Source organism: Teleopsis dalmanni, chromosome 2, assembly GCF_002237135.1.
Source record: "Teleopsis dalmanni isolate 2A chromosome 2, ASM223713v2, whole genome shotgun sequence".
Taxonomy (NCBI): Eukaryota; Metazoa; Arthropoda; class Insecta; order Diptera; family Diopsidae; genus Teleopsis; species Teleopsis dalmanni.
Window position 1 is genome coordinate 1,743,913 of NC_051847.1, and position 24,709 is coordinate 1,768,621.

At 32.4% G+C, this 24,709-nt stretch overlaps 5 protein-coding genes across 8 annotated transcripts in view; all 5 read right to left on the bottom strand.

The window, feature by feature from the left end:
- LOC119678594 (sphingomyelin phosphodiesterase) overlaps positions 1–1,953 on the bottom strand; it is a 29,202-nt gene extending 27,249 nt beyond the window's left edge. For 2 of the 3 annotated variants that reach the window (XM_038090517.1, XM_038090518.1), the window contains exon 1: positions 1,916–1,953. The gene's annotated coding sequence lies outside the window, so the exon portion shown is untranslated. The remainder of the gene's footprint in view (positions 1–1,915) is intronic. The other variant, XM_038090516.1, reaches the window with a different exon arrangement.
- Positions 1,954–6,652: 4,699 nt separating this feature from the next.
- On the bottom strand, positions 6,653–9,960 carry LOC119683139. The gene is made up of 3 exons (XM_038096750.1): positions 9,592–9,960; positions 9,115–9,528; positions 6,653–7,708 (listed from the first exon to the last, which is right to left on the bottom strand). The coding sequence occupies exons 1-3, from the start codon at positions 9,958–9,960 to the stop codon at positions 6,653–6,655; spliced, it is 1,839 nt and encodes a 612-aa protein (XP_037952678.1).
- A 4,459-nt stretch (positions 9,961–14,419) lies between these two features.
- LOC119681324 overlaps positions 14,420–24,709 on the bottom strand; it is a 36,243-nt gene continuing 25,953 nt past the window's right edge. For both annotated transcript variants that reach the window (XM_038094483.1, XM_038094484.1), the window contains 8 exons: positions 17,681–17,766; positions 17,337–17,568; positions 17,074–17,255; positions 16,758–17,011; positions 16,438–16,683; positions 15,723–15,856; positions 14,958–15,095; positions 14,420–14,898 (listed from right to left, as the gene is read on the bottom strand). In XM_038094483.1, coding sequence (XP_037950411.1) covers positions 14,652–14,898; positions 14,958–15,095; positions 15,723–15,856; positions 16,438–16,683; positions 16,758–17,011; positions 17,074–17,255; positions 17,337–17,568; positions 17,681–17,766 — 1,519 coding nt within the window. In that variant the 3' untranslated portion in view covers positions 14,420–14,651. The remainder of the gene's footprint in view (positions 14,899–14,957; positions 15,096–15,722; positions 15,857–16,437; positions 16,684–16,757; positions 17,012–17,073; positions 17,256–17,336; positions 17,569–17,680; positions 17,767–24,709) is intronic.
- On the bottom strand, positions 21,270–22,137 carry LOC119681327 (eukaryotic translation initiation factor 3 subunit K-like). Its single transcript, XM_038094486.1, has 3 exons — positions 22,027–22,137; positions 21,521–21,960; positions 21,270–21,459 (listed from the first exon to the last, which is right to left on the bottom strand). Exons 1-3 carry the CDS (start codon positions 22,092–22,094, stop codon positions 21,305–21,307), a joined length of 663 nt encoding a protein of 220 aa, XP_037950414.1. The 5' UTR covers positions 22,095–22,137; the 3' UTR covers positions 21,270–21,304.
- On the bottom strand, positions 23,062–23,962 carry LOC119681326 (eukaryotic translation initiation factor 3 subunit K-like). The gene is made up of 3 exons (XM_038094485.1): positions 23,824–23,962; positions 23,311–23,750; positions 23,062–23,251 (listed from the first exon to the last, which is right to left on the bottom strand). The coding sequence occupies exons 1-3, from the start codon at positions 23,898–23,900 to the stop codon at positions 23,100–23,102; spliced, it is 669 nt and encodes a 222-aa protein (XP_037950413.1). The 5' UTR covers positions 23,901–23,962; the 3' UTR covers positions 23,062–23,099.

Below are 24,709 nucleotides of genomic sequence, written 5' to 3' on the forward strand. Positions count from 1 at the left end.
TATGACCCTAAACCAAGAATCGGTAGATTAACGAACAGCTCAAACAAATCGAGAAGAGATCTACTTTTTGTTGGAAAAAACAACGAGATGTACCTTTATGTGTACCTTGAAACTACTATTATATGGTATTGAGAAAACTATTTAAAACTGTAGAAAGTAATATTTATATATTGTTTGAGGAAGTAACTTCTGATAATAGCTCCAGAGAAATCAATCTACTTAGCCATTATCTAATTTTAAACTAAAGAAATATTTTTGCTTTAATTAATATAAATAAAATTGTTACGTTTGACTTGCAAGTAATGTTATATAAAGTCATACCATGGATATTTAACAGTTTAGAACTTACATTTAAATTATCAGGAGTACTAAAATCGAACCGATTACAATAATAATATTGAATTATGTTGGTGAAGTGTACAATAACCAAACCCAAGGTGATTTTAAAATACGGATACGAAGAAAAATAAGAAGAATACAGATATATTATATAAATAATAATTAAAAAAACAAGCTCTATTTTTCAAATATTTGCTTGACTTCATTCTAAAGCTGCTTATTTATTGGGACTACATATTATTGTTGCTGTCATAACCCTAGCAGTTTCTCATTCTGGAGGAAGCTCTTCCTTGATGTGGTATAGATCTGATAGGTTTAGCATGCGGTCAGCGGTCATTAATGTTAAACGATTTTGAAATATATATCTTTAACTTCTGGAATCATAACTTAAAATTAAAGTGATTCACTCAAAAGTCGCAACATCCACACAAATGCATTTATGCTAATTTAAAATGATTAAATAAATAGCTATCAAATTAAAGGATATACATATATAATTAACTAAAACTGGATATGTGACTGATATGGGGAATATGTCAGATATTCCTGCTAGATGATTCGACTTTTTTGTCACCGTGTAACTCAGTTAACATTGAAAATATACATCTACCATACTCCCTCTCTTCCTATACTTTTTTTTGTCTCTTAGACTAAGAAATCATGCTTCGAATTTCTGGTTTTTGTTTTAAAAACACCCTGTATATATGGTATATATATATATATATTTTAGTCACTTTCAACGATTTCTTTGTTGAACATCACGTAATAAAGAAACACTATTGCGCTGCTTTCTTCGTTCCTTTGTCACTTTACCTCTCTACCAACATTCAGTTTATTTTGTGAACGTATAAATTTATACAAAATTCGTAACTGGGCCAACGATATTAAAACGTTTGATTTTTTTTTGTCAGAGTAAGGAAGAATCTCAATTAATGCACATTTTTATATTAAAATTCAGTAATTAAGGCACGTATGCCCAAGTTTATTTTTAAAGTTTTTTAATATTGAATATTTAAGCAGAAATACAAAAATACAAAAACAATCGCATTTCATTCTGTTTATACTGAATAAAATGGCAACACTGACCGTATTCATTCCTACTCAGCTGTTACGCATGTGCAGATAAACTGTAAAGCAAAGAAACGAATACGCCAACAACAACACAACAACAACAAACACACACGAACAGACCGAGTAACGGTCGACAAAACCAAGCACAAAAATAAAAAAAAATAAACAAGTACGCCAAATAATGCGTTTACTCGAGTGACGAACTTATAACGGTAAAAAAGTGAAATAATTTCGAAGAAAATAAAAGCAACAAATACACATGACATAAAATCATGTGTGTGCATGGCATGTAAACGAAATAAAGCAGCAGCAACAGCAACAAAAACAACAACAAAACAGCAACAGCATAAGAAATAATGAGGGGAAAAAAGCAGCAATTTTGCAACATAATTCTCGAAGACAGCTGAGGAGATGGGAGATGGGCTAATAATTAAGTGAAAATTTTAATGAAATCAAAATTTCTTTCAAAATATATAAAATAATTTATTTATGAAATCAAATTTACCTTCAGTTATTGTTATTACAAAAAAGAATAAATGTAATAATATTAATATTTTTGATTGCCTAAATCAAGTCAATATTTTTTTCTGGTATCAAAACAAAAACAATTTAAGTGCGATTTCTTTTTATTTTCACTATGCGCAACTTTGATTTTGCATTTCTTCTTTTTCCACACTTGAATTCTTTTACTTTTGCTCTTATTTTAAATTGATTAAGCAATTATTTGCTTTACTTCAAATATACAATATTTAATTTATGAATTCAATAGAAACAAAACTATTTTATTTCTTTCTATAAATTTTTTTTGCCACTTTTTGAAATTTTTCTTTATAATTAAACAAAATACAACGGGCACCGTTATTACTTCTCAACTGTCAATTCAGACCACACGAACGAAAACAAAAACAAATCCAACCACTCTCGCTGAGTTGCCGCGATCAACTGATAAAGATTTTCAAATTGTGGCTGTTTTTGCATTAAGAGAAGCTGGCACTCTTTCTCAAGCGATTACACAAATATTACACAAAATGTTGAGATGTTAGTTTGTTTTTTGTTAAAATTGAATTGTGATCTTATCATGCTGTTAATTTATATGTTAAATTAATACTTTTAAATTAAGTATAATACTGAAATTAATAACAAATAATAATTCAAATTAATTGTAAATAATAATTTTATTTAAATATATGGCATGACTAAGTCTTTCCACTCTCCGCAATTTTTCTCGCAGCGATATATAAGAAATAACTTAGTTCTGAAGACATCGGGCTTTAAAATTACAAATTTTACATAAAGAATATAAACAACAACTATTGCTGTATTTAGTTGTGGTTAATCTTCATTTGTCTTCTAAATATTAAAAGTGCATATGCTAGATACCACTAGTTAGTAAACTTTCGAGTTGTGTTTAATAATAGGCCTTTTCGATGACTCGCAAGAATGGCAAAAAACAGCAAGTCACTGGCCTATGCTGGCCTATACTGGCCGAAATGCACGCAAAACAATAAAAACTATTTTCTCTACCTCGGCCTCGGTATAGGTATGCTGGCCAAGCACATCGGCCAGTAAAACAAAAAGTTTACCAACGCAATAAGCGAATTATTGTGAACCTTCATTAGAAATTCTAATGAATATTGCAATCTTATGTCAAAAATTATATGTAAATAAAAATTCAAACAAAATTCAAAAATTTCTTAAATATGAAAATTGGAAAAAAAAAAAATTTCAGTGTTTAATTTTGAATTTAATTTTCAATTTATATTAATTATTTATTTTTATACACAATGTAATTTGCTTACATTATGCTATTTTTGTTATATGTCAAAACATAACACTTGGCAGATTGCAACAGTGATACCAAAGCTCGCGAAGCCAATATAGGTTAGGTTTTGCCATACTTGCGAGCCATACTTGCCATACTTGAGAAAAGGCCTAATAATAAATAATAATAGTTTTAGTTATAATAAAAAATTATATATAGTTACAATAACTATGAATAGATATGCTTAATTATAGGCGTTTTTGGTGACTCGCAAATGTGGCAAAAACAACAAGTTGCTGACCCATACTGGCTGAAATATATGCAAAACAACAATAAATTTTTTCTATCTAGGTTAATAGTTATATACTGGCCACACACTTCGACCAGTAGAGAAGAAAATGTTACAAACGCAATAAGCGAATTATTGTGAACTCTCATTTGAACTCTCCACTTATTTCCACTATTCCGTTACTATATGTCCACTACTATACGTTTCATTAAATATAAAATAAAATTAAAATAAAATTTTTTAACAATCGAATATACATTTGATTCGACATTACATTATTGGAAAATTTTTTTTTGTGTACAAACTGATCGGTAATCTAATTTACACTTATTTATGTTTTTATATTGTTTCGTTGTATGTGTCATATCTTCTTCGTATTCTATGTTGCCTACGTTTATATCAACTAATTCTGCTTATGCCAGCCATTTGCTGGACTTATGTTAAGAGATTTAAGAACTACAATATGGTTGGCAACCCTGTTTGTAAAATATTCGTTCGTATCATTAAAACTTTTGAGCGAAACTTGGTTTATTGCTTTAATAAGCTTTAACACTCACTCGAAGTTTAATTTTTTTATTGATAAGATTATTTTGAGTAATTTTCTTCAGATCTGATTTCTTCACTTTTGGATGAAATTTTTTACTCTATATTATTAGTAATTATAGAGGTAAATGTTCAATTTGTAATACAATAAGTAAATACGTGTTTCAATACCGATCTTTAACTCCATTAAAAGTTTCATTGCATTGGTACTGATATGCTGGATAATTTTCTGCATCCTATGGAGAAGTTCCTGCTAATTAGAACTATTTATAAAAACATATACATGTGTATATATTTATAACAGTCAATATTTTATTTGCAAACTGATTTAATTATGAACGTGTGGTCCGCTTTGTAGCCCAAGTAAAAGTGAACGTGCTCAGTTTTGTGAAGTTAAGAGCTATCAAAGCCAGACAGGACTTTTCCAGACAAACAAGATGATGTCCCGTTTGGTAGTAATCATGCGTTCGAATAATATCGCATGATTACTCCGTTAATGAAACTAAGCACAGGGACGGATTTGGAAGACGTAGGTGTTAACTTATATATAAAATTATAGGTATATATTTAATAGCTAATTGACTATATGTAAGGTATCAGATCATGTAAACAGAAATACATATTCGATCCTAGTTTACTAACACAGAATTTTTATTTATATACAAACTTTAGTCCCTGGAGTCTGACCTGTGCTAATACTGCAGATGGCGCTATGGAATCGTAACAAAATATCTTAAAATAAACTCAGGGTAAATATTTCCACGTCGCGTAAATAATTTTATTGGCTATATTATTTTTTCAGGTGAAATTTAGATAAAATTTCCAAATAATGTGCGATATAAAATTATAAATATTTAAAGCGGAATTGAATCGAAGTTAATTCAAACTTTAGTTATTTCTTTTATCCTTTTTGGGAATTTTTAGTTACAAAATCAAAACAACAAATTCGGGAGATGAATTTCAAAATTATTGCAAAATAATTGAGAATTTAACCAATAAAGTTTGTTGTATTTTAAAATATTTTTTTTACTTGTTTTTATTTTTGGATGGAAAATTACAATTTGCACTTGTCAAACTTTTATAATATCCTTGCAATCTAAAAAAGTTTTCCTGCTACACTAGTTTTCAGCGCTACAAACCCAGACAGTAGAAATTCGAATTCCTAAACGTCACACATCCAATGCCGACTGTCTCAGTATCGCGACATTTCGGACATTTCAAACTTAAATTGCACTATTCGGAGAATTACGGTTAAACGTAGAATAATTTAGTGTCGTATACTTAAAATCTCACTGAACTTGGACCAATATTTTTACTCTTAATGGGGTTGAAGTGGTGATCAAAACCGTTTTTATTTGATAATGACAATAGATAAACTTCAAAGGCATACTAAGCTCCCTAGTAAGGAACTGATTGTCAGAATGAGATTTCAGCTAGAAGTCTTTTACAGTCTGTTGGCTGAAATCTTCTTAACACGTTCCTAAGAGGTGGTTTTAGTGGACACAAGTCTCAAACTGTAGCTTTAGAGGCCTTCCAACTGCCGCAATAAAAATGTTAAATGTTCAAAATGAAAACGATCAGACTCAAAAAAAAAAAAATACTAAAAATGGCTATACAAATGAAAAGTTTCTATTATAAGTTAATACAAGTCTATTAAAAGACTTAAGCACTGTTTGGAAAGAATAATTGCGATGTTTGTGGGTTTTAATTGGTCAATTTGTTATATATAATTTTCAGATGATATATATCACTCATTAACTCTACCTTGGGACAACACTCAACACAATAAACTTCAGGGTTTTAAAAATGAACTCAGGGCGTGATCTTGTCATTCTTATATTCAACCGTTAATTTGTTTGTTTAGTTAATTGCTCGCTGAAGATCGACTTTTATATCCATATCTTTCTATGTTTATTTTCGATATTCGGCAAGGAAGTTTAGTTCTCGAAGCTGGAAACTATTCATTAGGTGGAATTTTCATTTCGACTGCATTGTTTCGTTTAGCTGGAGAAGACTGTACTTGTGCAAAAGGCTGTCAGCATACAATTACAATTGCAGGAACAGAGGACAACTCAAAACAAAATTTGTTAAAATATCAAAATTTTGACATTTGCACACATTTCAATGCCGTTCCACACAAACTATTTTATCGCATTTACAAATAATGTAAAATGCTTGTTAACATCCAGTGTAGCTCTGGCAGTTTGCTGTGCACTGTTGCTCTGTAGTGTTTGCGGTTTTCGCAAACTAGATTCTAGATACTAGATGCAATTGTCATAAAATATTTGCTCGACTATGAATTTCAAATAATTTCTGCTGACACGCAAACAAGGACGACAGCAGCAAATACCACAAGTGTCAAATTTAGAAAACATTTATGATAAATAAAAAATTTTGTCAAAATTAAACTAACTTAGTAAAATGCTTAAATGCAAGTATCTAAACCATTTGACATCCCAAATCCACAACTTAGAACGTTTGATGCCTCTGGCTAAATGCACTACAGCCACCCAGAAACCGCTAAAAGGTTTTATATGAACATGTGACGTACAGACTGCACTCTATCCACAGGATTAAATTACATATCACACATTTTTATTAATATTTCACATTTATTTATATTTATATAAAAGCATTTGCAGTTTATTTCAACCATTTTGCTTTTCTGAATTAACAACAGCGTCTGATCCCAAGACGTGTGGGTAAATGGTGTAAACGATTTGTGGTTCTTCCACAATTTCGCAGCTACTCTCCTCTGCATCCAAACTAGCATCACTGCATACTACACCTTCATCCTGTTCGTTAAACAGTGCTTTGGTATTGGGGTCTTGTACAAGCAGCATAGCCTGCTTAACTTTAGGCACTCCTGAGCGATTTACATATCTCTGAGCAATTCTCATGCCACCGCATTTACAACAATCTCCTAAAAACTTAGTGCTTGTTGTTGTGTCGGGAACCACTTGCACCACTTCTGCACCACCATTCTCCTTATAAACAACTTTGATTTTTTGCTCCTGCTCGCTTTTACGTTCCTTGTAGCGCTTGCAACACGCCCGCAGGCCGCACATCTCGTCTATGAGCTTCGTTTTGAAGAACATGAAATACTGTATGGTCTCCGCTAGAAAAGTGTAGAAGAGCGGATTTAACACACAACTTGTCAAGTTCATGATTCCGAAGCTGAAGTAAAGTATCCAATCTACTTTTGTGACATAGTCACCGTATATACGCATAATTAGGAAGATCCAAGCAGGGAGGCGAAAGGTCATGAAAATACCCATCATTATAAGGATAATAGTGAACATGCGAATGTGTCGGGACTCACGAGTTTTATTTTTGGTACTATAAGTAGGCGCATTAGTCTGCGGGGTGATTTTTTCGGGTCCATTAGCTAGGCTGCTCGGCATTGCTAAGCTGGCCGCATGCGACACGCGACAGTTGCAATTTTTATTTGGCGTCGTCGGACGTGCTTTAATGGAGTCTGCAGTGTTTTCCGATATCTCCAGGTTTGAAGGTATTTGTGCTTTCGATTTGTTTTTGGAAGTTTTCTTATTATTGTTTAGTTTATACTTGTGGGCGCGTGTAAAGGTTGGATGTCGACGAATCCAAATTTTCTTCGCAACTATCAAATTAAGCCAAACGAAAGCGGCTATGCAAGGCACAAAGATCAACGTGAAAACAATGACGTAATAGAGAGCAACGTCTTTCTAAAAACAAAACAAGATATATAAGAAAAATTAAAATTTAATAAAATTTTGCTTTAAATTTCAGATATGCGAACTTAATTTAAAGGTTGGGTTTTACTTTCTTTTTTTAATAATTCTCAAATTCTTTAAATTGTATTTTATTAAAATCTGAAATAATGGAACTAATGGTTAAATTGGTATAGTAGAAGACCTGCATATTTTTGAGAGGAAAGTTCTTTGTGTCTGTATTAACTACAAACCCAAGTCCAGTGGTTACTATTACGTAACAAGTGTCTTTTTCACTACTACTAAGGTGAAACGCATTATGGGTACCTATATTCCACCCTCCAGATATCTTTCGTACTAATGAATATGAAAGTATAATTATCTTCTATCATAATATCGTCCGGTCGAGTATTTTAACGTAATAATTTGGAGCGATATCTAGTTTAGGGTCATTTTCAATTATCGAATCAATAATTCCTCAGTGAACTTTATGATCAGGATCCGCATTGATGATTTTCTAGAATTAAAATTGTCATCATTCATTCAATAATTCAACCGATGCCATCTCTTCTATTGTGATTGCAAAAATTTTGAATAGTTTTTCAAGCTCTAAATTCTATATAAGTCTCCATTAAGAGTACGTCCATATATCACTAAATTTTTTCTTAAAAGGTTTAAGATACTTACAACAGGATGAGAACATAGTCGGCATTTTGTAGTTAGAGATTTATATTTGAAAGACATACAAATGTCCTGATAATTACTTTCCATGGTTTATGTAAGCATTATTAGATAAGTTAATAAGTGAAGAGGTTCAATTGATGAATGAGTAGTGATGTTGAGATGAACTTAAACAGACATGATTACGTTAATTATAGTACGAGGAGCATAATTAAATAGGATAAACATTATTTAAAGTCTAATAATGAAGCTATAAATTGTATAAAATATGTAAAATGTGGGTTTGTCTTTCGCCCATCAACGAACATTTTTCAGGGGCAAATGCAGTATTTGTGTATTTTTTGGAAAAGGTTTTGAGTGGAAACATTCATTTAAATGAAACTATGCTTATCGGCAAGTGTGACAACAACCCCAATTTCCGGCTATTCTAAATATAAATCACTTTTGAGAATTTAATACGTTTTTACAAGTAACCACTTATAGATAAACCTCAACAACCAACTGATAACAATGATGAGCACTGATAATTCGTGCGCGTTTAATAATAGCAGAGTAAAGACTTCTCAATAACGCTTAGCTGTTTCTCAAACACCAGTCAAAATTATTTAATTAACACGAATTATCCTATTTTATAGATGAATATTTAATCAATTTAATATATTCCTAAATAATAATGTCTAATAGCAGCAGGTTTCGTTTACCTACTTCTACTCAATTATTGATTATTGTCATGTACTTGCCTTATAAACCAGACACATTTTGACCAACAAGCCTTCTTCGAGCACAATGTGTTTAGGAGAGTCCATTCCGAAAGTATATTTCAATGCTGAACTTGTCATTTTTATTGCTGATGCCATTGTTGTTATCTCAGCATTTGCTGTTCTTATACTGGTGTCCGAACTTCTCGATGGTAATATAAGTATTCTGTAGGTATGGTATAAAAATGCTACCGGACATGCTATACCGAGTGCCACAACCCAAATTGCAATAATACAAGAGACGCAAAACACAACACTGGGTCTCCAACGACCAATGGCCGCCTTCAGAACAGCGCAATAACGATCCAAGGCAATGCCGACAAGTGTCATGCTACTGGCCAAAATGGCGGTGGTGGTGACGAAGGGTGTCAGTTGACACATGATATCTCCAAGGCGCTTAAAAAAATTATTAAAAATATTTTTAAAAATCTCCCAAATGTATATGCGATCAGTGCTCACCCATAGTTGCACGTACTTCGCAGTTATTTGCGTGAAATGAGTTGTCGTGAAGAAAACTGTACTCAGCAGATCGCTGACAGCTAAAGAAATCATACAAGCTCGGAAAAAAGGCCGAATTTTTCTTCGAAAATTGACGTAAAGTGTGCCGATGTTTCCACAAAGCGACAAAATGAACAGCACAGCCAGAATCGTCAGAAAAGCATTACGCTGAGTCATTGACAGTGTAACTAAATGGTTTTCGGTTATGTTAAAATCTGGCTTTGGACTTGTGGACTTGTCATTTATGGATAGTTTGGGTGCCCCACTAGTTAAGTTCAGAAAGTCTGGTACTTCAATGTGAGGCAGCATGTGTTCCAGCAGAAAATCCATTTAGTTTCAAAAGCACACGAAAATGCTTACAATCCGACTGATGATTATTTATGGCGCACACAATTCTTTTACTCTTTTAATAATGAATATCATTAATTCATGCTTTGATTGATTATTTTATGTATATTTGAAAAACAGTAAATTGAATGGATTAATTGTTCGCGATGTAAACTTTTCCGATTAGCCAAAAACTATGCTTTTATTTTTTCCTTTTACTTGTACTACGACGCCGATACCGTTAACCCTTGAATGACTCTCAGACAACTGCTCCCAACTGACTGAACTAATTTTGAATGCCTTGGAATAATTTATAGAAAAATTCATGTTTTTCATAATAAATTTCTGCAGATATTTGTCATGCTGAGCACTTCAGCAGGGCTTTTATCATTTTCAGCTTGTTTTCATGTAAACAAACGCAGTTATTATTAAGCTAACATTAGATTAGCCGCAGTTTATCGCAACAGTTGGGGAAATATTCCTGCTGCTTCAATTACTTCGACTGCAGTCTGGGTAAGTACTCGTGTGTTTTGTTCTGCTATCTAATGAAGAATAGTTCATGAATTTAATTGTTGTTGTTGCGCATTTTGCTTATTGTATTTTGATTGTCGAACTTGTATTCATCGGTTTAGTTATTCATTATTAATTAGTTTCAGGGCAACATATCTTTCAATTTCGCTTGTTTTTAGTATTGGATTTTGATTAGTTTTCAATATAAATTATATTAATTAATGTACATATGTTAGGAAATCTCTTGTACATGCTTACAGAAAGTTAAAAACTCATCGTTCAATTTTACAAAAATATAATTTTTCCTATTAATTTGTATATTCTCTCTCCTTATTACACAAATTGTAGAACAAAAAAAGTTAGTTTAGGTTGAAGTGACAGCTTAATGCATCAAAGTTTACTTAAACATTAGTATAAGCCACGGTGGTAGAATTACTTTAAAGTAGTTGTCACAAACAGCCGATGCACGAAGAGCTTCCTTTTGAAAAGACACAAGTAAGTTTCAAAAGTAAAGTATTAAATTAAAATAAAAGAAAATCAGTCTGACAGGTGTATAAATTTATCTATGACATTCATTTTAAAAGATGACAGCTTTGTCAGGTGATATACAAAAGGAGTCTTAAAAATGTCGAATATTCTTCTTGCCAATGGTGTAAACTAAAACATAAGGGGAAGTATAACTTCCTTTTCATCCGCAGAGCCACAACCTCGACGAAAGGCATTGGAGGGTAAATCAATCTACATGCATACCTTTAAAATATATAATCACATAAATTAGTTCCGTTTTAGTTTAAACGATTGACTGATATGATCTGACAAGAAACTTCATCTACCCAAGCTTTTCTTGCTAACCCAATATATATATGTTTGATTGCCGGTTTAACCATTGCAAAAGGAATACCAACATGAGGGAATCTGAAATATCGGAGAGCAACATGCCTGCAATCATAAGTTCGTTGGCCGAGATATATTTGTGTCGAGGTATCCATGTGAGTTGGATACCGGGAAGATCATGCAACTCATTAAGAGAATTTCGGTATTGTGGAACTACAAAGGAGGCAGTTTTAAAATCGATCAGAGATTTAATTGCAGCTTGACTGTCCGTAATTATTGTGAGACTTATGTGAGAGACTGTATGGCTCAGGATCTACTATGCTGCTTAGTATAACCCATACCTCTATCTGCAGTGGTCAGACAATCGAAGGGAGATGCAAAGACCCACTTCGTTTGAAAAGCTTTCATTGCCGAATCTCCCAATTACTTTGAAGAGGTCAAAGAGTAAAAAAATAAATAAATGAAAAACTTATGGCTCCCAAATAATCACAATACTCTATGCGGTCACAAAACTTGAAGCAACGATATTGCAATTATCAAATACTCCATATACTTGAAAAATGAACTAATCGTTACAAACATTGCATTAAACTTCATTATAAGAAACTCAATTTATTGGACGTTGTTTGACAACCAATGTCTGTATCTAACTTCCCATGATTCGATTTTTTTATATTTCTCTAACAAAATATAAACTTGTTTTCGCTTAAAAGACAGAACAATAAGGAAATTGCATTAGAATTTTGAATAAATGCAGCAAATATGCAAATATGAAAACTATAGAAAAAAGTAGATGGGACTTCAGATCATGAAATGCTGTATTGATTTGAAAGTCTGGATATGAAAAGATCTTTTAAATATTTTAGTTGGAGTGATAAGAAGCTTAATAATCGAAATAATATATCAAAAATATTAAAACAATATTCTTAGTATAAATAAAATCAAACAAAAAGGCTTGAAACCTAAAAGCACTTCCACTGGAGAACTTCACAACAATGTTGCTTCTCAAAAATCTGAACTCAAAGGATATTTAAAGAATATTTAACACTTTGTTGCAATTAATTTAATTAAAAACATCAGTGACCTGGATATGGTGCAATTACAAACCTTAGAAAAGAACGGTTCCGAGTCTTTGACGGCATTATAGCGCCAAAATTCCTAATAGAATTTTACGCAATTTAATTTTGTGTGCAAAAGTAAACAGCTTTTTGCATGCAGGAGTCGTATTTCGATTTCAATTCCGATTGCCGGTCCCCCGCCTCCCGACGTCAAGTGCCTTTCTATTTGCAAAAGCGCATGCAACAAATGCTTTAATTGCATTACAGATGTTGCAGCAATCAGTGCAGGCGAAATTAGTTGCAAAAACAACACACCAACGGCGCTAATAACGGCGTTCATATTTTCATTAAAAATGGCGTAATCACACAAAATGACGGCTCCATTTGCATAAACCAGTGTGTGTGTGTATTGGTGTGTTGGTGTATTGCTGTTAGTAATTTGTTCCGTTAACACACACACGGTGTAAGTGTACACACACACATACAGTGGTTGTAAGTGTAGTTCGTAGGTGTACGCGGTTTTGCGTGAATTTCATTTAATTATTGTGCAAATTAGTCAAATTGTTTCATGCACGAGAATCGTAGCATAACCTTAGGCGTGCGAATAAAATTGATGATTTCCAAAGTGATTTTTTCGCACTGCATTTGTCGACGCGTGATTGAGTGAATTTTAATGCTTTCATTATAGAATTGCAACTCATTTGCAACACGAATTTCTCTATAAATCGGTAAAAGTAAAGGAAAAATTTTTATACTAATATTTAAAGCCAAAGTAAAGGCATTCCATTCGGTTTTGGCCAAATAAAAAATAATATTCATTATATTTTATTTATTTCGGTTTATCAATACTGTATGTTGAAATTAAATAGTGTTTGATTGACAGTTAAATAAATAACATTTGAATTATTTTGTAAATATTCGTTTGCAATAATTTGCGTTAGCCATATGTTAATATATAAATAAAAAGTGCGTCTCTTGGATGAACAGAAGGGTAAGCACTACAAAATTTCGATCAATTCAGATTTCCTTCAAACCATTGCAGTTGTCTTTTTACTATAACAAAGGAAACCCTTTTTTTAATAAAATTTAATTATATTGGAAGCTTTAAAAAATAAAAATTTGTATTATATACGAAACTACAATGTTGATAAAGTAATTCTGGGTAGGAAAAAGAAATGGAATCTACTTTGGATCTGGCGTCAGGATCCTTGCCACCGAAATGAAAATGTTAAAAAGTTTAATTGAAGTTAGAAAGATAACTGACATATAAGATTATATGTAGAGCATAAAAAATATCTTGAAGGCATTAGTCACATTATCTAGCTATTTAAAATATGACTACATCTTTAATTTTTATTACTTTGTTATATATTATTGTATAATATAGTATATTACGAGTTTGTTACTTACTTAAAGTACTTGCAAAATTAAAAACTCGATTTTATATTACATATTTTGAATATTTATTTCATATTACCGCAGAATAAAATTTTTATCGAATTTTCTTTTACTGGAAACATGGAAATTTTTGAATAAATTTAAATTTTATCGCATCATTGCATTTGTAATATATATTAAATTTATTGTTATTAATTCTTGTAATTCTTGTAAAACACAAGTTTTCGTTATACAGTTAAATGCTTTAATAAATATTTTGTTGACTTATTTAATAATTTATTTAATCAAGTATAGCAAAATACGAACACTTTATTGTCGAGTTGTTAGTAACCTTAAATTGACAAATTTGTAGGCCCACATTTTAAGCTCATATTTGGCTTATTAAAGAAAAAAATTTCATAAGTTTTCATATATCTAAAATAAAAAATCTAAACTAGCTAAAAACTAAACTCTAATTTGAACAAAAAAGAAGTTTTATAATAAATTTAAAGCTATTTCAGCACTGAGACTACGTAACACACACACGTCAGACACACAAATTCAAATTATTATAAATACAACTACAAATACGAAAATTTATACATAAATTAAAGCAAAATTGACTTAAGACTGAATCTTAAATAATTAATGATTTGTAATTAATGTTAATACGAAAACATTTTAAATAAAATAACAAGGAATTTAAACTGTTTTAGCTGCGCGCCAGCAATTTTGCGCGCACAAAATGCTGCAATAATTTTTGTTAAATATGAAGCATCAGAAGCTCGAAGGGTTTTGTTATTTAGAGGAAATATTACTTTTATACAGAGTTTTTATAATAAAATGCACTTAAGACTATGGCAAGCTTGTTGTGAATATATGCGGAGCTCATATTAATTGTTCCACCGACCACATTTATGCTGCTATTGAAGATTTGGCTCTGAGTTCAGATAGTGTAGCTCTGCGATTTTCAGTAATTGAAATATTTTCGTAGTATGACTCTGAGGAATCCAAAAGTTCATCATCGCAGTTCGATCCCATTTTTACTTTAAGCGATTGATAAGGTAGCGGTTTACCGTCACTTAAGTTGGCTGTAACATAGATTAAGTAGTTTTCACCGGGTTCTAGATTTCTGATCGTATATGACTCTATCATTGGTGGGCTAGAAGTTTTTTACATATTGTAGAAAAAATTGCTATAGTGAAAAAATTGTTAACTTACTTCTTTTCCTTTTCGTTGCATGTAACTAAATAGAAATATCTGTGGTGCTTTACACGTTTGCCAAAGTCCATGCAATAATCCGTATGGTCTATTGGTAAACGATTGTTTTGTGGGAAATGAAAGACAATAATGCAGTAACTACAAAAAGATAAGATATTTTACTTAGTGATGGCATTACATAAAACTATTAGAAGATATTATGTATAAAATTTAAAATAAAATAACATTTCTGATATTCGCAGACCCTATCTGTACTTAAACATTTCAATCACAGTTTCGCTAAATTGGATATAAACACCAGATCAACATCATATTCAGATTGTGGTTTCAAAAGTGATAGTGATAGTGACTTGCGATTGAAAAACTTTCATTTAAATATGCTGGTTGGATCTTGCCATTTGATGTAAAATACAATATCGGTATATGGCCGGTAATATCTTGGTCATCACTTGACAAAAGTTCATTTTCAAAGCATTGAGAGTTTGAGGACTCTTCACATAAGCAGTATCCTAAACAAGAATAATATTGCAGAAAGCAAAAAAGCTACAAAAGGTCAGATGAAGCTTTAGCACTGTATTGTTGAAATCACATATCTTCAACATCGATACCATAAATTTCAAATCAAAAAAAGTTGATACTCACATTGACGATTTGAGTCACGATTATGACATATTATGTATTAATTATGTACTTAATTGTCTAATACTTACATTGTGAACGTAGAGTGTTTCGTAGAGTGTATATACCAAGTTATGTTTTGCTTACCTCATTGTTCGTATTTCCGGTGAACTGTACCACGCAATTGTAGTTGAATTGCAGCGCGTGCGTGCTTCAAATACCGTCATATTATGGGGCAACTCTGGCAGATACGTGAAAACATCACTTGTGGTGACAGCAAGCTTGAAGTAAAGAAACAAATTATTATGGAATAAATTCAAATCTAATATAAAAATGATAAATTCCTTCCAGTGGATCTGATCCGTCTTGAAAACCACTTAGTTGATATTTGAAGATTAACATAAATATATGATCTAAATTGAATTTATTTAAATATTCTTCTCATATAAACCTCATATATATTAGTTAAAATATTCTGCAGGTCGCAATATAATATGTTCTTAACGGAAAAACAGTACACATATAATCAAGGGAAACTAAAAGCACAAATGCGTCTATTTCCAATTTGTACTTTAACAGTAACTCAACTTCCGTAATGTTCATCTCTATTCCTATCCTAATATACCCACCAATTTGTGCCCAAATAATCTATTCTACTAAAGTGACTTGTTTTCTCTTACTTGATCTAGGCTAGCTTCACTAAAAAAAACGCAATCATCCATTATCTAGTCATATTACCAAAAAACCTGGTTCTCTTTCGTACTTTCCTTCACCTAACTATGTCCATACCCAACCCATATATCAATCTATTCAATTCCATCCATGTTAACTAATGGAAACAAAATATACTATGTGAACTCACCCCAACTTTACTCGCTCTTAACATCTCGTCAACATTACTGGGTGAGAACCGTATTACGTATCTCTGATCTGGGTGCACTTCTGGCACTTTTATATATGTGGGCTGATAAATGCTCTGCACATTCCCAACCTCCGTGCCATTTGTTTTGATTTTTGCGTTTATCTCAGAGCCTCCGCAAGGTACGATTAAGTAGCGTAAGTGCTGTTTGGCTGATTGTCGATAACTGAATGGACTTCGTCGAGGAATCTAGTTGAAAACATCAAAAATTGATATACTCTAATATAGCAAGGAACCACACAAGCTGTTACAATTTGCCACACCTTAAAACTGAATACCTGCACTCCATGCGCTCCATTTATTTTCTCCATGCTTAGTAAGTTGCTGCGTAAAGTGGTCGGATGTGTGCGTGTAAAGTGGACCTTGGTGGCAGCAATATGAAACGTCAGATTTTGTTGCTTCGTATGCACGCCGAACAGGTCCAAAAAGTAAATGCGATTCGGTACAACGGCCCTGATCGTCTGCTGCGTACGATTACCAGTGCAAATAATATTTGTTATGTAAGTATCTGAGGAGTCTGTGTATGGCATACTAGATCAATAGAGGCCCCATTTACATAAAGAACTATGAAATACTCACCAATCGCTCTAACGCGTTCCGGCGGCCTCAGCCATATATAATCCATGACAGAGCCCGGAAAGCAAGTGGCTTTGTTACGCGCCTCACTTTTTATGTGCTCATTGACCGCATTGCAGAAGTGTTTGTGCGGTTGTCGCGTACTTATGACGAGGCAGTAGTGCATGGCGTAAAAATCGAATTTACTGCAGCCGGAAATAGGCACGAGGGAGGTGCAAGAAATTTAAATTAAAATGAAATCTTCAAACTGAGCTTAATAGCTTTACCTCTTGTTCCACTTGACAATCATCTGGCGCTTACGTACGCGGTTCTGTGTGCGGATGCTGACGCGATTGGTGCGATTCAGCAGCGGCCAATTCGATTGCGGATGTGCGGCGTGCGCTTCGATTTTAATTGCGCCGCTATGCTTCGCCAGTATGAATAAATCGTATTGGCCACGCAGCGCGCAATGTAGAAGCAACGTGCGTTGATCTGGCTTCAGGGCGCGTGATAAATTAGCTGTCAAACGTAACGGAAACGGAAGTAAATGAGTTTTAATTTATTTTCGCTTTTTTTAAAGTGTTTTTCTGTGTATAAAAAAATGGATTCTGGCCCAAACTGGCTTACTCACTTGTTTCATTGAAGTAGAGTTTTCGCGCCACATTTTGCGAAAAATTTATGGTCAACGGCGTGGATGAGTTGAGGAACAGCACAAATCTGGAAAAGAAAAATGGCGGAAATTAATGCAATGCTCCTGCTTCTGTTGCACAAAGTGCAGTTTGATTAAGAAGAACGAAGGTGGAATTAAGCAAAAGACAATTACGAAAATAAAATAAGAAAAAAAACACGAAAGGAAAGCCAAAGAAATATTAATTTTAGAAATAAAAATTTTTATTCTCCTTTGTCGTATTCGAGAGTTTTTCAGAGCTTTCCATGGTAATTAAACAAAGTTATGAATGCAAATTGAAAAACTGAAGAAAGAGAATTCGCAATAGTTTGCCCTCTAATTAACATAATTGGGAAATCTGTTAATGTCTACTTCCCTGAAAAATTGCAAAATAATATTTATTTTCAAAATTTTTCTGTCTATTCGCTTTGGCAACGGAGGTGGTTGAATAAAGCCTTTAAATGCATTTAAAATAATTGAAAGATGGCTTCTTTACTTCGTGCATAAACATGATTACTTTCAAAAAATAATAATATGATCAACAAAGATGCTTCTACGATGGTTCGACGCATCTAGGCTCCATTAATATTGAAGCACACTGTACAACCATGGCTTAAATTAAGGATTAAAATGCTTTATCACAACAGCAAGAGGGTGTTCTCAAATAGGTAGATAGATAGTTAGGTTGGATTGGCCTCAAATAGGAGTACTATAATCTTACTTGCTGCGCCTCGTGATAGATAAGCTTTATGAACTTATATTACGCTGCGATTTTGAGCTCCAAACCTACACATAAATAGCATTGCAAGAGGAAACTCTGATTAAACTATAAATGAAGAGACTGAATTAGTTTGAATTGTTTCATCAAAATGATGCAGAAAAAAAGTTACAATTTTGTCAAACACAAATAAAAAATCTATGTAGATGGTTAACTTCAAGGAAGTTCAATACCAGCACCATAGGAACGTAAGTATATTTGAATTACTTTTTACAAAAGGTAAAACACTTTAGAGATGGACATAAAAACGTTAGTAATATTATATATTAGTGTAGTCAGGAATTTTTAAAATCTCCCCGATCTTAGAGCACCGATCCAAGCTCACCGAAGTCCCATTCAATCTAACTGTTTATACTAATTTAAAATAAATGGTGTAAATATTGTAGATTACCGAATGAAAGATTATTTCTGCCCTCCACGTTTGTTCGAATTTAATCATCAATAAAACTTGATGGTTAGATTTTTCTTATTAAATGGCTTCAACGGTATTGAAATTATTCGTTTCTTTATTCAAAATTTATCCTATCGGTAATTGCCAAGTTTTCAGGTACTTAAATATGCATAACCGTAAGGCAACTAGCATTTGTTTTCCCCTCAACTAACTGAAACATGAATAAAATGAAGCTATTAAAATTTTATGATAAAAGTGGCGCCATAGCACAATTCCACTTCAGCAGAAGCTCTTAAATCACACAAGGATGCGCACTGCATCGAAGTAATAAAATCCAAAGCCATTATTGTTGCATGGGTTAAGGGCAAAAATTAGATAAAGATGTGCATTTTGGTCCTGTGAAACAGTTTAGCGCTGCTTGGGTGACTGGGATGCGCGCCGTTGACTCCACAGATGTCAAAATAGAGAAGAAAGGAATCGGAAAAAAGGAAAAGGGAACGCAACGCAACTTAGCCTAATGGTTGGCAATAATTTCCTTTTATTTATTTGACGTCCTGTTAAACATGCTACTCCAGACGCTCATGGAATTCATGAGTTTCTATTTCGTTAGCTAAAAAGCACACTAATTCATAAAACTCACTGAGTACACTAGAGCAGCTGCAAATATTTTAAGCACCAAAACTGTGTGGCCTTATCCTCTTGTTCCTAGTAATAGTTGTAGTAGTACGTCTTTTGTCCATTCGAATATGTAACATTGTTTGGTTTGTTAATGGTAGCAATTCCACCAGTAACAGAAGCCAAATAAAATTTTCCTTTTTATTGCTTTTTGTCCTTGGCAAAGGATAACGTTAGACATATCTGTTTTTATAATTGCTCGGTTAGAGTTAAACGGTATAAAACAGCTTAAATGGCGACATTTCTCTGCAAGCATTGCAGGCTGAGTATGCACTCTGGAATTTCGGTACTGCGTTTCGAAGCACTCAAGTAACCCAACAGTGGACGCGGGCATGGCTTAGATTGGTAATGGAGAAGCCCTTCAACAGCATGCAATTTAGACATTTACCAAGTACAATTAAAAAGTGAAAGAAGTTGCAAAAACCACTTCTTTTTGCGTCTGCGAGAGTTTTGGATAGTTTTGAGTTTTGTTGCATCTCAACTCAATACGTCGACTACATTTTGAAAAATTGCAGAAGCTTTTCGGCGGATTTGTTCCTTGAATTTAATTGATGCTATTGCCTGATGTTTATATTTCCATCTTGATATGAGTGACAGTTAGTTGTCATCAACACTTCCTTTAAATTTGAACACTTCAAAGCGGCACGAATCGCATGAAAGTGTGAAGCAGGAATGGATTGCACTTAACAAGTCGCACACTTGACAATTTACGCAACTATGTTGCACTCAATGTCACTGTGATGTCGCACATTTTCTCGGTACTGTAAACTACTCGGTCGCAAATTTATATATAAAAGAGGAAGTAATCATTAGCAGATCATCTATGTAAACAGTCGCTCTAAATCATTTCATCTATTAAGTCAAATATTTAATAGGTTAAAAATTTTTTCAAGCAGTTCCAAAGTAGATTTTACAACTGATCTTAACGAGAAAAATCGTTTATCAAATATTACTTAAATGCATTCATCCTATGTCCTTTTGGTTTAAAAATAAATGAGGATATTCCTTACTATCAGTGGCAGTTTTGTAAGTAGCTTAGCGAATAGACAGGTCCAAAACAAGCAATAATCAAACAATACTTTATATATAGACTTGGTCTCATCGGTTAAGACTATTCTTTTGTTGTTGTTTTTAGTTACGGAGTATTGTGGTCAATTAATGACTTCTCCTAATTCAAAAACGAAAAAATAGAATAGTTTTTTTTAAATAACGTCAAAGAAATTTAAAAAATTTATTAATTTTAATTTCAATTTTATTACATCGCCAATTTCAGCATCTCATTTTTTTTATAACCCGAATCAGGCGTCTTATATTTACAAAAATATGGCAACCCCAAAAAATTTAGTAAACTACTTCAGTATCATAGTGAACTCATATTAGCATGAATAGTTTCGATATCATTTCATTTTAGTTCCCAACTTCAGCTTTTAAATAACACCGGAAAGTTTCTGTGATTTTTATTAGTTTATTTAAAACGGGTTTTTAAAATACTTGACTAGTGCTATATTGCGCATTATATTAACGTTTCTTTCATAAATTGAAATACTTTTATTCAAGCTAGGTACTTCTCTATAACTACCAAAACATTACCTAGTGTAGGGTGGTGTGAATATATAATATATGAAAAAATCAAAAACTCTTTAAAAATTATTTATTATTTCATTTAAATAAATTATAAAAGAGTTAATCTTTTATTTAAACTACTAAATTATTAATGTATTTGAAATGAAGAACGTACAAGGATTCATCGAATCCGTGCTAGCAACGCAATCACATTCTCCATGTCAATATTCTCTTGAATAACTCTATTCTTATTTTGAGAAACTTCATTCTCAATTAAAACAAAATCATCAACTTGTTTCCAATTGTACAGTCGTACCCACTCAATTATCTCAGCATCTAGATAAAATATTTAAACCATGAGTAACTTGAACTAACATTTACGTTTACTGAAGTATACCTTCAATGTTTCCCAAAAGCAAATTCAAAGTCGACTTGTTAATCTTATTAAAGGTCAAATCCACAAGATAGCAAATGTAGCGTCTGATTGCATCAAAAAACCCTTTAATATTACAGAACATAGCAGGTAGTTCGTAAGCCAGTTGCCAAAATGCCGGAAAATCTGCAGACTCCAAGAACTCAGACATATCAAGAATCACCCGAACTGTCAAATCATTCATTTGCTGTGGCAGCAAAAGGGCTTTTGCAATTGAAAAATCCGGGCGCGGCATCTTAGTAAGACATTTCAGTAGAATCGTGTACGAAATATCATGATTAACCAAGTGAGGGTAGAACTTGTATAACTGTAAGAGTGCTAAATAAGCTTCTAAGTTGTAGGATTCGTCAGAGGCTTGCTTCTTAACATATTGCTCCAAGAACTCCTTGTTTGCTGGATTGTATCTAGGCAAAAATAAAATAGTTTCTTAATATTTTTTCCTTCATTCAAAGACGTCTATTTACACATACTTTTCTATACCGTTGAGTACATCTGTAATGCTTTGAGCACTATCATTTTCTTTAAATACTTTCGACATTTTTTACTCTCCGATTTTTGTGAAAAACAACGTACCGAGAAAAATTCGAAATGGAAATAAATGAAAAACGACTTAATTTTATATCTGAAATTGACATACAAATATAAAATATTTCAAAGCGTGCTGAGATGTATGTTTTTTTATATTCACTAATCCCAAAAATTATTCAAAATTACTTAGGTAATATATGTAACATATACTCTCTTATTACATATTATGTTACCATTAAGTACATGGCTGTTCACAAATACTTATTATTCTTTAAGTACCGCTTATAGCATATAACATACTTAATTGCAATTCGAAACTTATAGCGTCCTTTACAGTCTATAAAAAATACTGTATAGAAACAAGTCGCATTTTTTGTGCGCTACGCTCTATCTATAAGCGCCAATACATAGACCATTAATGTTTATAATGTTTATAATATTATTTCATTATTGCATATGAATTTAACAAAAAATAATTAACAATGATTAGTTGTATTTCCCATTCCAAGTTTTGAGATAAATACGTCAAAACAGCAATTTTTTTTGTCTTCATAATGAAGATTGCTACCTTGAAGCGCTATAACGTTACGTATTTTGGGAAACACAAAAAAAACTGAAGTCGCGATTCACATCAGGTCGAAACATATATTCAAATGAGATGAGAATACTGCCAGCGTAATATTAGAAAATACTTAACGAGTTTCCCTATGATCGCATTGTTCCGCGATACTGGAGACCCATGCTACCCCTCAGCAAATAAAGCTGTGCGTCTTATATGGTTGGTTGTTAGCTCAGAATATATTTTATAATCGCAATATTCCACTATACTATATTATGCTGCATAGTACAGTTCTTGAGCATAATACTTAATAATGAAATGTAGAATGAGTTTTGCTACCATTCAACTTCTACAACTTAGAAGCATTTGGTTACCAAGTTTTTACCCCAAAAAATTAAAAAATTCTTGATAAGAAAAATTTTTATTCAAAATATTCAAATTGAGGATAACAGAGATTTATTCAATATGTGTCAATAAAGTAATAACGTCATCCAAGCCAATATCGTTTAGAACAACCTCATTTTCATTTTGGGTGGCTGCGTTCATTTCAACCATGTTGTCAACTAGCTTCCAATTGTTCTTTTTTATCCAAATTATTAACTCAGCATCTATATCGAATTTTAGAGCAATTAGACAACTTGCAAAAGTTTTAGTTTAAAGAAATTACCGTCAATGTTTCCCAAAAGCAAATTCAAAGTCGACTTGTTAATTTTTTTAAAAGTCAAGCCCACAAGAACGCAAATGTGACGTCTGATTGCATCAAAAAACCCTTTAACGTTGACAAACATAGCCGGTATTTCATATGCTAATTTCCAAAAAGCTGGAAAATCTGCAGACTCCAAGTACTCCGACATATGAAATATTACTTTTACAGTCAAATCATTCAATTGCTGTGGCAGCAGAAGAGCCTTCGCAATTGAAAAATCCGCGCGTTGAATCTGAGAGAGACATTTCAGTAGAATCATATATGAAATATCATTGTTAACCATTTTAGGGTAGAACTTGTATAGTTGTAAGAGCGACAAATAAGCTTCCAAGTCATAGGATTCATCGGCGGATTGACTTTGAACGTATTCTTCCAAAGCAGCTTTATTTGCCGGATTGTATCTAAAAAATTGAATGAAAATACACCGTTCTTTATTATTATTTTCTCGCCTTGTATGAACACTTGTCTGCATACTTTTCAATGCTGTTGATTATATCCTTGATATTAGCAACAGCAGTGGTCTTTGCCTTAAATACTTCCAATTTGGCCATTCTTTTCAGCAAATACAATTTTCTTAACACGTGTTTGAGATGTAACGCACTAACCGGTACGAACGAAAATGGACTGAGAAAGTGAAAAACGTGGCTTGGGATAAATTCGAAAAATACTTTTCAGTGTTGTAAAGTTGCCTTTTAATAATATTGAATGTTCATCAAATGGACTGATGCGCGTCAATTGTAACATTATTTATTAATCTATTTACGTAAGTAATTTAAAAGTTCACTACGTAATATATTGACATAGTTTGGATTTAAGTTGAAGATGTTTTCAGGAAAAACGTAATAAGAACTAGATGGAAAAGATGATATTACTGCTCATGAGTTCTTTTATGATATACAATTAATGTTTGGGAATCTAATACACCATGTTTCCACTGCAGCTAAATCAATTTATGGTAATCAAATTAAGAATTGTTCGTTCCGATTTGGAATTAATTTATGCATTTAAAAGTTCTGTGAAAGCTCTAGTAGAGCTTTTGTTTGTTTACATTTCAGTTGATATCCAACCAAAACGAATATTTTTTGTTACATAAAATATGATATTATATGATGACATTCAATATATATTTAATATATAAACTCATTTATATATTTTTTTATGTATATTATATAATTTGTTTATAAAATATAAATATTTTAATAATTTCTTCACTTTTGTTTGTTTGACTTGTTTGTTTTTTGGTAATTTATATTATGTCACATGTGGCAAATATGTAAAATTTCTATTATTTCCCTTTTGGGAAATATATTTTGCAATGGTACTTTCGACATTTTTGGTGTAATTTTCCTTTGCTTTATTC